This window comes from Astyanax mexicanus, chromosome 2 (assembly GCF_023375975.1).
Source record: "Astyanax mexicanus isolate ESR-SI-001 chromosome 2, AstMex3_surface, whole genome shotgun sequence".
NCBI classification, from domain to species: domain Eukaryota; kingdom Metazoa; phylum Chordata; class Actinopteri; order Characiformes; family Acestrorhamphidae; genus Astyanax; species Astyanax mexicanus.
The window spans coordinates 15343716-15360064 of record NC_064409.1 but is presented as its reverse complement, the minus strand read 5'-3'; the positions used below and the strand labels follow the sequence as shown (position 1 = coordinate 15360064).

At 38.1% G+C, this 16349-nt stretch overlaps 2 protein-coding genes across 5 annotated transcripts in view; both read left to right on the top strand.

Annotated features, from left to right (window-relative positions):
* The window catches only part of terfa (telomeric repeat binding factor a), a 285122-nt gene that overhangs the window by 207914 nt on the left and 60859 nt on the right, over nt 1-16349 (top strand). The window lies entirely within an intron of this gene.
* The window catches only part of pacsin2 (protein kinase C and casein kinase substrate in neurons 2), a 43062-nt gene that overhangs the window by 15347 nt on the left and 11366 nt on the right, over nt 1-16349 (top strand). For all 4 annotated transcript variants that reach the window (XM_007229833.4, XM_007229835.4, XM_007229834.4 and 1 more), the window contains exons 2-7: nt 10224-10315; nt 10414-10570; nt 11543-11778; nt 13171-13326; nt 13432-13607; nt 14805-14925. In XM_007229833.4, the coding sequence (XP_007229895.2) occupies nt 10259-10315; nt 10414-10570; nt 11543-11778; nt 13171-13326; nt 13432-13607; nt 14805-14925 (903 nt within the window). In that variant the 5' untranslated portion in view covers nt 10224-10258. The remainder of the gene's footprint in view (nt 1-10223; nt 10316-10413; nt 10571-11542; nt 11779-13170; nt 13327-13431; nt 13608-14804; nt 14926-16349) is intronic.

Here is a 16349-nt window from a genome sequence, read left to right as displayed (position 1 = left end):
GGTGTCCTCACCAGAGACCAAAATAAAGAGTTTAGTTTTGTGGAGTTATATATCACCCACTCTAGCACATTACATAAAAGTACCTCAGCCATCAATGCTGGTTCTGGGGATTGAACCAGTGACACTCCTTCAATTGTTAGATGGATGGCTGTCCCAAAAACCTGACCAAGAATAAAATACCTTCATTTGTTAGCATACAAGACAATTGATGATTTTAGTTTAGTTTAAATACATTTTAGATGTCTGCATGACCTTCCACAATATGTCAGTAAATTATGTCCGGCTGGACACTCTGGCTGTAAGAAAAATGTGTTCCTATTTATTGAGTGTCAGAGCTGGGCATTTGTCAGGTCATTTCTGAAAGGTCATTCTGTATGAGACTGTGAGAGGTGCTAATACAGGTGCTAGAATAAGTTTGTCTCTGTTCTCTTTTTCCCACAGAAGGAAAGTCTCATAAATGAAGGTTGTTTATATTCTCACTTTGTACCGTAATTCGTGCAGTGGTGTTTTGCTGTCAGTTTCTGTCATGTGAGTTGCGTTTGGTTTGGCTTGTTCTGAAAGGTACACCTCTATTTTTTTCACCATTATGTAATGCTGTAATTGTTCGGGGGAAGTTGTCTTTGCCTGTATATCAGTGCCTAAATAAACACAGGTAAAACTTTCTCAAATATTCTGCTTATTAGGACACAGAACAAAGGGTTTTTGTTGACCATTGCTTTATTTCAGAAACTGTCAGCAATGTTCAGGCTTTTTCATTTGGATGGGCAGTTGGTACAATTTGACTGACAGAGAGAATCTCCAGTGACCTGCTAGAGTTGATAAATAAGCAAAGTGAGCTTTATTTTCATTCAAAAGTGTGATGCTACAGTTTCAGATTTAAAGCAGGAAATTGAGTCTAAATATATATTTTCTGGCAGGCCTGGTTATTTGTGACTAGGGTTGCAGCGGTAACCGGTTTCACGGTATACCGTGGTATTAAAATGCACGGTTATCATACCGTGTGTGTTTGCTTATTACCGGTAAAACGCAAGCCAGCGGAGAAACTCACCCGCGCATGCGCAACTCTGCTCCGCTTCAGCTACTCAGCACACAGCGGTGAGAACGGCAGAAAGTGCATCAGACTAGAGCTTAGATTCTCTGCCCGAACCAGACCTGACCCGAGGCCCGACCCGAGATCGGGTCCGTTCGGGCCGAGATTTCCCACCACATTCCTCGGGCCGGGTCGGGTTGGGCTCTAGAAAATAGTCTGAGATGTAGGCATCTGTTTTTTAATTATATATTTTATTTTTATATAAATAAAGCTCTGGTGTGATAATCACTATGTTAATGCTAAGTAACCAATTATTATTGTTAATGAAAACGAACCAAATAACGAAAACTGAAACTTAACTAACTTAATTATAAGCGCTGTTTTCACTCCCGCAGTTCTACAGCGGGGGGTGTTGTGCCGATTCTGTCCGCGAAGCGGGAGTCGGATTGAGCAGGGAGTCGGATTCGGCATAACAGCGGCAGCACGGCTGCACCTCGCGGCCCGCGGTGTTAGTTGTAAGCGCTCACGCTAGCCGCAAAATACGACAGAAAACACTGAGAAACTGCAGAATTATGTATTGGACTAAAATGAGCACGAGGAGATAAAAGAGAACCTTTACCTGTGAGTAGCTCACATCAGAACACGCAAATCTCTCTCTCTCTCTGTGTCTCTCTCTCGCACGTGAACTTCTCCGCACTGTGTTTAGCTGTTCTTAAAAATAATTTTAAATAAATAATAGTTCTATGCTTCTATGTTAGTGTTAATTTACATAATTCTGATCATATTTCGCTCATTCAAACAGCCTGAAAACAGACTTGTAATCTTGTAATCAACAAGCTTGTAATCAATGTGGCCGTAGTCACAGCTAAAGGAGGAAATACATCAAACCTGTTCTCCCATCTCCGAGAACACCACCTGCGCTGAGTTATCCGAAATTCGGGCACGCAGGTACAGGCGTGAAGTGCGTGCTACGATGGATTCACGTGTCCGTGTAAAGGTACTGGCCGGACTGGACGTGAAAGACGCCATTCATTTACATGCGTTCATTTTCAAATTCTGACGTGCCTGTTTTTCATATGTTGAAGGTTTTAAGTAGTGAAAGCCTTAAAATAGAAATCTCTATTGTGAGGATCATGTCAGAAATAAATCCCCTCTTTCTGCAGTATCTGGTTATATACCAACTTTTTTTATATATATACACTCTTAATGCCCTTAAGAGTAGTGGAAAAACATGGTTTCCTTCACCTGATGGTGTAGTTTCTACAATAAATAGTTAATTGAACAAAAAAATAATAATATATGTAACAAACTGTGATACCGTGATAACCGTGATACCGCGGTATTTTCCGAGACGGTTATCATACCGTGAAAATCTCATACCGTTGCAACCCTATTTGTGACCTAGAGCTGAGCATTACACCAGTATTTAACTGTATGTTGATGCATTTAACCATACTTTTAAGAATGATAGTTTCTCTGTGTAAATATTTTTCTGGGTTTCTGTAAAACTACTTTTTACAATATCAGGTTGTTTAAAACATTTGATCTGACTGTACTTCATTTGTATGTCCATGTGAAGTTGAACTAATATGTTAAGGGGATTTTTTTTATATAATATCTTATGGCACACCCCTAACTGAGATATTAAAAAAATACAAAATATTTTTAACATTTGTAACAGAAGTCAGTGATCCACAATGTCAAGATACTAATAATTCACTCCAAATATCTCTATATATCCAGGACTGAAGTCAAATAAATTATACTGTAAAGATATAATCTGCCTCTAGTAGATATATAATGAGGAATGAGAACAGTGTGATTTTTTCTTTTGCTAAAAACAGCAAAAAGGTAAAAATGTTGGGGATGTTATTGCATATGGTATGATATGGCACACCCCTACTGTGAACCCATTTATACCTGGTGACAGGATAAATGGGGATGTGTCTGGATTATAATCTAAAAATATTTTAATTGCTTGTGGTTAGACTGGGTAGTCTAATGTTTTTTAAGAAATCTGATTGCTGTGTGGGACAGAATATACAAATCTGCATGTTGTGCTAAGAAGTTTATTCCGTTCTGCATTATCTTTTGCTGTGCTAAAGATTGTTGCTCTCTCAAGATTCACAATTTTAAAAGGCAACAGACTCAGAAGTTCATGCTGACAAGGAAACTACTTTTTACAGTGATTAAATTAGTGACGTGCTCCATGTACTGTGAAGAGTTTCTGTGCTCGAATAGGTCTTGGAGTGGTGGATCGTTTTACACTGCTATAACATGGCTCAGATGTGTCTTAGATCACCTCCTGAATTGATTTGCAGGATTAGATTTGTGTATTTTAAATGTGCTGTGTACATGAGTGTGTGTGTGTGTGTGTGTGTGTGTGTGTCTGTGTGTGTTTGTCTGTGTCTGTGTCTGTTTGTGAGTGTGTCATGACATTAAGTAGAAGCTACCCAAGGAACTAAGAGAAGCTGCTGACTCAAGATACTACTGCTGAGACAGTCAAAGCTGACTGGACACACACACACACCATCATTAATCTTTCCACCTGTCAGAAGACTTGGCTCGTGTCCTGAGGTCTGTCCTGTAAGGGAAACTCCTGACTGTAATAAATATACACTTCCCAAGAACTGTATTAGAAACACTGCACTAATCCTGTGTTAGGCTTTCTTTTGCTCTCCAGCAGCTTCAGTTATTTATAGCCTGTATTCCACCAGATTTTGGAAACATTTCCTTGAGATTATTGTCAGTGTTGACATGATTGCGCACATTTTTAGCAGCATTTTCATTTTCCAATTCTTATTCTACATCATCCCGTTGAATTCACAGCTATTCTACTTGAACCCATTGTCATGTTCATTAAACCTGTTTAAGAACATTGGCTTTAACACGGTGCAGTGTGTCTATTAACAGTTCTGAAATAGGCTTTAAGTTCTAATTGATTAGTGTAAATGGGACAAAAGTATTCCCACACCAATACACAACCTCCACCAGCCCTGGACTGTTGACAGAAGGCAGTTTAAGTCCATGGATTCATGTGGGCTACAAGTTCTGACTCTACCATCTGTGTGCTTTAGCATTAATTTGAGATTCAACAAGTTGTGCATTCTGCTACAAAGTGGGTAACAGTGGCTGTCAGTTGAAACCAGCATTTCCTTTCACAGATCTGCTGTTCTCTTCAGGATGCTTCATTTTTCACACCTTCTGAGTGGACTGTAAAAAATGTTTTATTGAGGCTGCTGTATCTGTGTTTGAATGATTTCCTGCAATAAAATTCTAAATGTTGCTATGATTGGCTGTTCAGGCCATAGCAACTACATTGGAGGTTAGTAAACTGAGAAAGAAATTGGAGGGATGGGGATTGTGTTTACTGTGATTTTGGAAACCCTGAATTTGACAACGTTTTGTCTGTCCCAAGCAAAATATTATGATTAATGGCATGTAAACTGGCAAAGCTTTAATTGTCCTTGTATGTATTGTATCCTTAAGATACATAAGATACTAAGTAATACTGAATAATTTTGGGGTAGGAAGCTGCACAAAACTGAAAAGGAGGCGCATCCCACACCAATTTTAGATTTATAAAAAGCAGACAGTGATTGAAGTGTAGTGGAACAGTTGCTAGAAAACTTGCAGTGCTGTCATTTATCACTTCCTGTTAGTGCAAAAGAATTATTACATCAATGTTTTGTGGAAAAGCTGCCAAACACACACATACACACATATGCTAAAACATATGGTATTAGTGTACATGTAGCGTACAAATAAGATCAAGACTTCAAAAATAGGAAAATTACTTCATTTTAAAGACAGTTTTTAAACTAGTTCAGTAAAGATGTGTCAGAAACAGGGGAACAGAGGAGAAAGACTGGTTTAGATACAAGAGAGCATCTGAGAGAAAAAGAAAGAGGAAGTGGTGATTGAATGGAAGTGGATGAGAGAGCAAATAAGGGATGGGAGAGTGACAGAGGAGTCTCTGTCAGCTGTGTTTTCCGCTGCAGTGACCGTCCAAGAGCAGCGGAAGAGCTGCCCAGTGGGTGTGCTTAGAGTTACAAAACCTCAGTGTGTGTGTGTGTACATGTGTGTTAAAGTATAACCACGGTTTAGTGCATCTGGTTTCCTCTAAATACCTGCAAGGCTTTCATACAGCCCCACACAGACTATACTATGACACTAATCACATATTTCTGCGGTGTTGTAATGTTGCCTTACTGATAACAGTTGCAGGATGTTATTTCATGAATGTTATTCCATTTTTTGCTCTTTATCATTCCAACAGATGACTCTTTCTCTTTACCTAGAAGATAACCGCACTCTATAGTTGTATACCTATAGACCTGTATGTGTGCTGCTTTTCAAGCTATTTCAGGCATCACTGAAAGAGGACAAAAACTTTGTTTATGGTTTCTGTTATTTTAAATTAGGGTTAGCTATGGAAAGTACACATAGTGTAAATCTACACTTATATGCTCTTATATGCTCTAGGAGAAAAGGGAGGTTCTTCCAAAAGAGTGGGTGTGTCTAAATTAAATATACATTGAATTTAATTTCAGTTGAGAATAGAGACCGACCGATATGGGTTTTTCTAAGGCCGATGCCGATACCGATCATTAGTGGTCAGAGTCAGCCGATGGCCGATGTGACCTGCCGATTTTTAGGGCCGATATGCTATCGTATTATATTTATTTGGCATGCTTAAAATCATACTAGTAAGAGGAGGCACAACAGTTGTAAACTTCACACAATTTATTGAAAATAAGGTTAGCATTTTATAGTGACTTTAATGTTACTATATCACTATATGTTAATAAAAAAAATATTAATTTTATTTAGATTGTATTATCCATAACATTTTATTTTATTCATTATATAACATATGTTCTATATACACTATATATTCATGTTTATAGTAGAAATATTATGTTGGCTATTAGGGGCCTACTAATTAACAAATGTATGACTTGTTGCAGTCTGTTAGTCTATTAATTATTCATTTTAATATGTTTAACAGAGTGCAAGAAGACTTCCATAATGTGACAACTTTAGATAGTTACTCCAAAACGGCAAAGCTCATTTCTTCTTCAACTCCATGCAGTTGAAAACGACATGGGAGGACAATGTTATAAAATGTTCACATTAGGGCTGCAGCTATTATTTTACAAAAATGGGTGACGTTTAAATTAAGAATAAAATTATAAATAATGCAAAAACAGACAGGTGCTGTAATTTAAATATAGCTTTATCTGTTTTTTTTTTTCTTCTTCAAATGAGCTCCTTAGCCAGAGAAACGCGTCTCATCAGCTGTACTGGAGGTTCGGTGCGTGAGCGGAAAATGAGTTGAGAAAGCTGAAGAGCACGGACTTTATAGGTTCAGGATAAAATGAGCTTTTATCAGAAAAGTCTGGAGGGGGTTCTAAAGTAGAACCCGACAAAACAGAAAATTCTGCTCATCGTTTCATTTAATATCTAACAGCGCAAACCGCTTTAAACGGGTGAGTTTTACAGCAGAACAGCAGGAGGCGGCATGATTTAATGTCTGTTTGTAGTGAAGGAAAAAGAGATGTTTTATTTTAACTCCATTATTTTAGAAACTATTTGTTTTATTAATTCGTTTACAATAAAGCTTATTTATATACAGTGTTGGGAGTAACGGCGTTAAAACTAACGGCGTTACTAACGCCGTTACTTTTTTTCAGTAACGAGTAATCTAACTAATTACTATGACTGTAACTATAACGCCGTTACCGCACGTTACTTTAGCAGCTCTATGAACTTTTTTTTTTTATTTCGCTTTGCCCTGGTTAACCCCTCCTCTGTCCGGTGAACTTGAGCTTCTGGCCGCTGTGCCTGTGGTTTGGCGTGGTGAAGTGAGGCACAATTGTGACGATTTGCGTGCTCTAATCAATTCAGTGATTGCCGTGGACAACCCAAGTTCCGAATTAAGGACGTTAAGCTCTTTTTAGCTGCTCCGGTTTTTGTGGTGCTGCTGCTTTCTATTTTAGAGCTTAGATTCTCTGCCCGAATCCCACCTGACCTGAGGACCGACCCGAAATCAGGCTCCTATTTTTATTTTATATAAAGCGCTGGTGTGATAATCACAATGTTGCTAAGTAACCAATTATTATTGTTCACTAAAGCGAACGAAATAGCGAAAATTGAAAGTGAAAAACATTTGTGTTAACTGAATCTAATAAAAACGGTAATTAAAAGGAAAAACATAACTATCTCGAACTGTATTTTGTGTTTACAAAACTAACTAAAACGAACTGAAATTACTGATAGAATACCCTCATTTTTGTGTTTAATTTATTTATAAGCGCTGTTGTACAGCGGAGTTGTACAGCGGGAGTTGTTGTGCCGAGCGCGCGGCACTCGTGGTCCGTTAGTTCTTGTGTAAAGCGCTCGCGCTAGCAAGCCCACCCTAAAATGAACAGAAAAAATAAAAACAAAATAAAATTAAACTATAATAAAAATGAAAACTGTAATCACGTAGCTCTGGGCGCACGTGAACGCCTCCGCGTTTGACTTGCAGCATTGTGTGTAGCTGTTCTTAAAAATCATTTAAATTAAATAATAGTTCTATGCTTCTATGTTACAGTGTTAATTAACATAATTCTGATTATATTTCGCTCATTCAATCAGCCCGAAAACAGACAGTTTATGGGGCGGATCGGGTCAGGCTCATAATGACAGTTTATGGTTCGGGCTTGGGCAGAATGTGCACGGGCTCCGGCTGGGTCGGATTTTTTGGGCAGGATCTAAGCTCTATTCTCTTTTGGTGAAGCTGTTATATTAATACCATTTTAACGGGCATTAAATTGTTGTTTTTGTCCATTATTTTGTTTTATATATACATATTTCTTTTGAGTGTGGCTTGGTTTGTTAAATTTCATCCCCAGACGCGTTTTTCCGCTTTTTTCAGTATTACAAGTTTTAGTAATTTTCTTTGGTTGTGTGGAGAATTTCGTTTTATTTTTTTGAAATTCGTTAGATTATATTTTTGTCAACATTTTGGGTTTATTTTCGTTTGTTATTTTTTGTTATTTTTCTAATAATAATAGTAAATGCATAATTGATTTCCTTTTTTTGACGGGCGAATAATAAAAAGTAACGCGATAGTTACTTTTACTGGTAACTAATTACTTTTATAGTGGAGTAACTCCGTTAGTAACTCAGTTACTTTTTTGGAGAAGTAACGAGTAACTATAACTAATTACTTTTTCAAAGTAACGTGCCCAACACTGTTTATATATAAGGAGAAGTACAGTCCTCTAATAATCCTGACTAACCAGTAATTATTATTTCAGCGCAGCTGATGCTGCCAATATCCTTAAACAGTTTTAGTCCTGCCCTTTTTCATTTCGTCTAAAAATAATTTAAATACTGAAAATATCAAGTGTTAATTTGATTTTATTTACTTAGATTTTCGTTTCTGAAGAAGAGACGTCAGTTATTTTATACTAGAGCTTATAGATAGGGCTTGCCTTGCATAGTCAGGGCGCATTCCAAATGCACTCCTGCCATCAACGCTAAGCATATTTTCGTTTGGAGAGAAATGCTACAACACCTATGCAGTTGAAATTCTATTCTTTTTCAGTAAATGAAGCAACATCACAGATTACTAATCATGAGAGAAAATATAGACTTTGGGACACTGGATTGTAAAAATGGATGCCTTACCCCTTGAAAGTCTTGCTCACTCTTGAAACCTTGCGCTGCGTTCCAAGTAGCTGCCCGCAGATGTGCCGGATTAAAATCGGCGCAGCCAAATAAGAAAATCGGCCGATGCCGATTGATAAAAAAATAACAAAAATCGGCCGATTAAATCGGCTGGCCGATCGATCGGTCGGCCTCTAGTTGAGAATTGAATTTACCTTGGGTGACCTTGCCCTGACTATGCCTAAATAATATATTGTGCTCCACATCTTATGGGTATTTAAACCAGTGTCCTGACCCTGTAGGAAAACAAAATGTCAGCCAGTGTTTTCATATGGAGAAATATAACTCAGAGCTCTCCCCCTCCTCTGTGTGAAGCTGACTTGTGTTTATATATTTTACTAACCTATAGACTGGAAAATAAGTGTGTGTGTGAGGACAGTATGTGTGCATAGTTGACTTGTAGTCTTGTATGTCTGCTCTAACAGGCTGGCATTTTCCTCTACCTTTAACCAGGACCTGTGTGTGGTTGTGGCTGTGTGTGTAAGAGAACACTAAATTTGGCCTGTGAGTCATGTTGTGGTGATTGTTGCTAAGCCAGCCAACATACTGAGCCAAGTGTATGACAGGATTGCAAAAATCAGGCTGTGAAAAAAAATCTTTCCTTCTTCCTCTTTTTTTTTTTTTCCATTTGCCTCTCCTCTCCTACCTGGCTTTGTGTAGCACTGCTTGAGTGGTAAAATCATGGAAAGTATGAGTTACCCTGCTGTTCCTCTGATAAGCCGTTTGTAGTCTGAGTGTGTGCAAAGTGCCAGACGTTCTTACGTATGAGTGTGTATGATGTGGTGTTGAGTGCAGGAGCTGTTGGGGTAAATGAGCTTTGAATGCAGGGTGGGGGTCGTCATCACTGTAAGAATGGCAGGAATTTTCATCACTTCCCTTGGAAAGATTGTTCCACTCGGAGTGGTGGAAAGAGAGTTTGAGCTTGCCTTGGTGTTAATGTTGTTGTCTTTGCACTGTCCCATCACATTTGATAAGTAGAGTCTCTTGTTCTCTATTGTATGCCAGGTTTGCCACCTCTAAAATACTACATGATAAAGCTGGCCTGGCAGTATTTTCGATGTGCTATTATTGGGTGTGTAACATTTATATAATCCTATTTCGGTTCACACAATATAGACAAAACTACTGGAACACCAATTTATTCATTGTTCGTTTCAAAATCAAGGGTTTTAAGAAAAGAGTTTGTCCTGCTTTTGCTGGAGAAACTGCCTATTGTCCAGGGGAGACTTTTTTTTTACCGTCTGATCTCATTAATGACTGATTTTATGAATATAAATCGCTCAGGCTTATTGTGTGTAGGTCCCACTGATATACTTTCGCAGGTTTGAAAGTCATAGTTGACCTGATCCTTTAAAGTGAGTTAAAACTGGTCCTTCATGTGGTGGTTATATTAAAATTCAGAACAGCAGCTTCAGACAGAAGGAGAATACAAAACGATGCCTTCACATGATCAAATGTTTCATTTCTGTTTCAGCTCCAAGTGAACACTGGTTAACAAAGAAAGCAGCCATGTCCGGCACCTATAACGACTCCTTGATCGACGTCTCCAGTGACAGCTTTTGGGAGGTAGGGTGTATACCTAAGAATGCATGCACATATACTCTGTACTCTGAACCATAGCAGTTAGAGTGATTTATCTGTGCTATCGTCCGTTTCTGACCCAGATTGGGAACTATAAGAGGACCGTAAAACGAGTGGACGATGGAAACAGGCTGTGTAATGACCTGATGAACTGCATCCACGAGCGAGCCCGCATCGAAAAGGCATACGCACAGCAGCTCACGGAGTGGGCCAAGCGCTGGAGACAGCTGATCGAGAAAGGTGCGTCTCTTAGAAGAAGGTTTTTTCAGTCTGGCCTCTTTCTCTCTTGCTGTCTGTGGGCTTTCTTGCTGTGTCTTACTTTCCTGCCACATTTTCTCTTTTGCTTTTTTCTCTTGCTGTATTACTGCAGATTTTGCAGATTTTCTCTCATCTTTCTCGCTGATCTTCTATTACTGTCTTATAATTTTATCTCTCACTTGTATTTCTCTCTTTATTGCTGCTTTGTCTGTCTTTCTTGTCTCTTTCTGTCTTTTCACTTTCTCACTTGTGTTTCTTTTGCTGCCTCACCATGTTGTCTTTCATGCTGTTTCTCTCGCTGTCTCAGCACTTTTTATCTAGCTTGAATGTGTTTTGCTGTATTGCCACCATATGTCCTGCTGTCTTTCTCTCTCTCTCACTGTGCCACCTTTTCTCTTTCATATATTCCCACTTTTTATGTTGTTTTTCTTCCATTTCTTCACTTTTTTGCTTTCTCTTGCTATCTCTGTCTTTCTCTGCGGTCTGTTGACTGTTTTTATGCATTTTGATTGTTTTTTTGTGTTGTTTTTGCCTAAAATATTGGAAAGAACAGATAATAAGTTTGAAGATTTGTTGATAATCCTAATGACACACTGATTGTGTAATCCCTACTGATTGGGTGGAGCAGATACATTTTTGTGATGGCTATTGTCTCGGTTGTTTGTGTTTTTCTGGACACTGTCCTCAAGACTACTTAGTCATATGTTGTTCCATTCTGCTAAACAGAATGTCATTGACCTCTATATTGGCAGCATTGTTCTGATGGTGCACAGTGCAGTGTGTACAGCTGCATCACAAATTGGACTTGAATTGTTTACTTTCAGTGAAATCTTTGGCAGAAAATCTGATGAAAAAACTTGCTTCTAGGTGTCTGAAACCTGGTTACATTTGTAGGGCAAATTTGGTGTTTAAGGAGAATGGGTTTGTGCTGATTTTATTCATGATCTGTTGTAGGACCTCAATACGGGACAGTGGAGCGGGCATGGTGTGCTCTGATGACAGAGGCGGAGAAGGTGAGTGACCTTCACATGGAGGTGAAAGCTGCACTGATGGCTGAAGACTTTGAAAAGGTGAAGAACTGGCAGAAAGATGCATACCACAAGCAGATGATCGGTGGCTTCAAGGAAACCAAGGAGGCTGACGACGGCTTTCGAAAAGCTCAGAAACCCTGGGCCAAGAAACTCAAAGAGGTAAAAAATAAAAATTCACCTGTCACAGCTCTGCCTAAAATGCTTTTAAGTAAGTATCTGTTAGATTTAAATACGTCGACATACCATAGGTCACTGGATAGGAACTTCTAAAGTTTTCTGTGATTGGCATGTCCCATGGAAGCTAAAGAATGCTGCACTGAACTGCGGGAGATATATGTGGGGTGGACCTGTGCTGAATATGAATGTGATTTTCTACCAGACTTACTTGTGTTCAAACAGGAAGTTCTGGCAATGTGACGCTGATCACAAACATTAGCACCCACTGTGTTTTTCACTGTGGGATGTAATGCCTTATTTTACATATTCAGAAATTAAATGCCCCATCTCTCTAGCATCTTTGATCAGGCCAAGAGTGTTCTCTGTTACATAGCATGTATTTTCAGTTTTTATTAGATTACATATATATGCTGACCTGAAAATGGATTATTTGCCAGGTTAAGTAGTGTAAAACACTACACTATGTTACATTTGAGGACTGTGAGATTGTTGTGAGCCTTGCTGAGTAGCCTAAGGTACATCTTGTGTCCCCTTGATTATGACTGGCTGACATTATTTGGTTCTGCTTGTACAGTTCATATCACCATGTGACTGTGTGTGTGTGTAAGGTCACTTACACACACACACACACACACACACACACCTGTGTCAACAATCTTGTGTGCTGTTGCCTAATGGTTTTAGAAAAATAATCAGTATTTCCCAAAAACTTATTTGACTTTTTTATAGAAGGGGTATAGTGGTACACAGTCAGCTGTGGTAAGCTGCATGTTGGATGAAGATTTATGAATGTGATGTGACTGAGCAACTCAAGCAGCTTGTACCAAAGAAAAAAAATCCATTTGTGTTATTCATTCAATAAAACAAATGTTCATCAACCGTTATTGAAGTAAATTGTATTAACTTGAAGTTATATCGTCCAGCGCTGTTGTGGCTTTTGTTTTACTCAGTTTTCTTGTTAAGACTTTGGATGCTATACTACACTATGACTTGCACAACCGCCTGTTCAAAGCATAGTTTTTTTTCATATGTCTTTGGGGCAATTTGTTGCCTTTTTCCTGCTGTACTGAACACGCACTGATTATTGGTGTGAAACAAACTGTGACCATTACACTAATCTATAAATTCCATAGTGACAGGCTCAGTTCCTGTGCACTGTATGTATGCTTTGAAATGTGCAAAGTATTTCTCCAAGGTATTTATAATGAAGAGCAGACTTTCATGTTGTAACATGACTTTGTTTATGCTTCCACACACACACACCAGTCAGTGCTGGTGTCTGTCTCAGTGTGGAAACGCGGAATAATGCACATTAAATATGTTAGAATATTATATGTATGTAATGAGCATAACCTTGAAGTTCTTTTTCTTTAGGTGGATACGACGAAGAAAGTCTACCACACAGCGTGCAAGGAGGAAAAGCTGGCCACCAGCAGGGAGAACACTAGCAAACTAGAAAGCAACACCAACCCAGAGGCTCAGAAAAAGCTCCAGGACAAAGTAGAGAAGTGCCAACAGGATGTACAGAAGGTGTGAATGCTTGAGCTTGTCTGTTTGACTGTGTGTTTTTTAATAACATTTGTTTAGTATTGTAAATGTACTGATGTTTTGTATGTCTGATTGGTGTTAAATCAGACTAAGGAGCGCTATGAGAAGTCTCTGGAGGAGCTGGATAAGGTGACCCCTCAGTACATGGAGAACATGGAGCAGGTGTTTGAACAGTGCCAGCAGTTTGAGGATAAGAGACTCAGCTTCTTCAAAGAACTCCTTCTGGAAGTCAAGCAGCATCTTGACCTCTCTACTAATCACAAGTAAGATCAGCGTTTTAAGTAATCTTTTACTTTGTTTTGTGATTAGACATGGACTGGAAAATGACATACACCAAGTTTTTGAGCAAATTAGTGGCTTTGATTAGTCTTTAGATGTGCCCAATTTAGGCTGGACAGTATGTATTATTCCAGTATTATTCCTTCAGCAATATTTGCTGCACTCCTAGTAACTGCTGTGATTATATATGTTCTATATGTTACAGTATGTTACACATCTCTGCACCTTATCCTCACTATACACTTTATTATACCGTATCGGTACTGCACTGTCCTGTCTTAAATTGTCTCGTCTTTTGTATTTATTGTATTTATTGTTATTTAGTGTTATTTTATATTTTATGTTGCACTGTCGTCACTCCTGCACTTTATGTTGTCTATTGCTAGTTGTTCTATGTTGCACCATGGTTCCGGAGCACGTTGTGCTATTAATTAACAGTTAGAAGTCATGACAGTATTTACCAAGGATGAACTTGATATTCATGGATTTACAAAATGAATATAATTGCTAACAGCTGTTTGAAGTTGTTTCCACCAACACAAAATCCTTTAATTGTGTCTAAAAGGACCTTATTTTATGTAGGCGATTAATGATAAATAGTACATATTTGACTGGTTAGGGTGAGGAAAAGGCTTAGATGCACTTTTACAAGCTTATGTACAACCCAGTTATTTTGCCTCATAATTCTTTTTCCTTTTAGAGAGGACTTTTAATGTGAACTTTGGTTCCACATTATGTTCACAGGTTTTTGCACCTTTGTATAGATCGTGTGTATGTATGTGTATTCTCTGTGTGATTGCGCTAACCAAACTGTACTGTGATGTACTGTTACACTCATATAATTTAAATTTAGATCTAGCAAAGGCTTTACTTTGTGATGCTCTGTGTATGAACAGTATGTTTTGAAGGTGGCAGGCTTGTTGTATAAACGTTTTAAGGTTTTGCAATTGGACTATTTTACACCCATTCTTTGATTATGACTAGAAAATATTGTTGTGTGTTTTAAAAGTTCTTTCTCTTCCATATTGAGACCTGTTCTTCTTTAACTCCAACAAGAAGTGCAGGGTTCCATTTTAAGATACCTTTAAAAGGTTGTCTTATTGTGCCTTCAGGCCTTTAATGCAAGAACACATCTACTGAGACCTTTGTGTGGGAAAATAAGGCTTTTCTTTTCTCCTCAGATTCCAGACTGTGTATCAGAATTTGGAAGACTCGATCCAGGCAGCTGATGCAGAGGAGGATCTGAAATGGTTCCGCTCAAACCATGGCCCAGGCATGCCTATGAACTGGCCTCAGTTTGAGGTAATGTTACACACTCGCGCACACACACAGTTCTCTAGTGCAGTTGTTGGGTATAATGAGAAACAGAGCATTAAATGTGGTGAAAAGCTCAACTTGGTTTGAACAGTTAATGTTCCACATGTGAGAGAGTACCATATGAAGTGAAGACTGAGAAGCTGAGAATTTGTAGAGCATTAAGTGAAATGTTCTACACTTACAGCCTGTGACAGGGCTTTATTGTTTAAGAGTAACTTTATCTTTTTGGTTCGGTTGAGTTACAGCAAGATAAAACCTGTCTGTCAGGTAGTGCACAGATGTGTACCTTCATAAATACACACACACACACACCATATGCACACAGCCTTAGTATCTGCTTGAGTATTACTGTGTGCACACTTTTCTCTTTTTTTCTCTTACTCTGCTTCACTTTCTCCTTCTTTTTAATTCATGTTCTCTTTCACTCTTAACAATCCACACTCATTATCATTCATACTTTCACTTTTTTGCTTTTTCCCTTACATTATGGAATACATAGGAACAGGTTAGGATACTGGTTTGCACATTGAACCGTAGGTTATTTATTTACTTAGTGGTCCTATTGCAGATCATGCAGCAATAATGTACAGTCAATAAGCAAAGTATATGCCTATGCACATGTTTTAATAGGTTAATATAGTGCTGGCTAGTAAAATGTATCATACAGTAATGGTAGTGTAGTGGCTACATTGCCCCCACATTTTTCAGTGGTATTGCTTTGTTTGGTCTGTGTTCGTAATTTAGACTAACTTAAATGTGCACAAATACCACACAAATGAACACACAATACAAACAGAAAGCTCTTTCAGTTTCCATATCTATATTTAACTTTGAGAATAAATGAGTATAACAAAAACCTGGAAGTGCTTTAAACTGTCTAAAAGAATAGTTGCTTGAGTATCTTGACCCACATTTGCAGTGTTACCAAGCTGATACATAAAATATAGATGAAGAAATAATCCATTATATAATATAAAATAACAGTTCTGTGTAATAAAACATATAAGATGCAAAATAAATAAAAATGGGTCATTTTTAAGAGTAATAATCAGATAATCCAAAAATAAAAAAACAAATATTATTAGCAGTCAGGAAAATATGGACAATAAATGCTATATTGGAAATGTAAAACAAATAGCAAAAATTCACAAGTGTGAGGCATTAATCCAGCCATATTAGAAATGGTATAGATTAAATGTTGCTGCTCTTAGTCACGTAATACCTCACTAGCTCTTCATGCTAATCTGATTATTTTCTACAAGTTTTAGTAAGAATTTTGCATTAAGGGTAAAAATTTATTTGGTTGAGCAGTTTAATCCCTTAGTCAGAACTATTGAGGCACAGTGAGTCTTGAGGTTTGTTTGTGCTTCATTTTTGCATAGGCAAACTAAGCTTCTTAGTTACCAAAA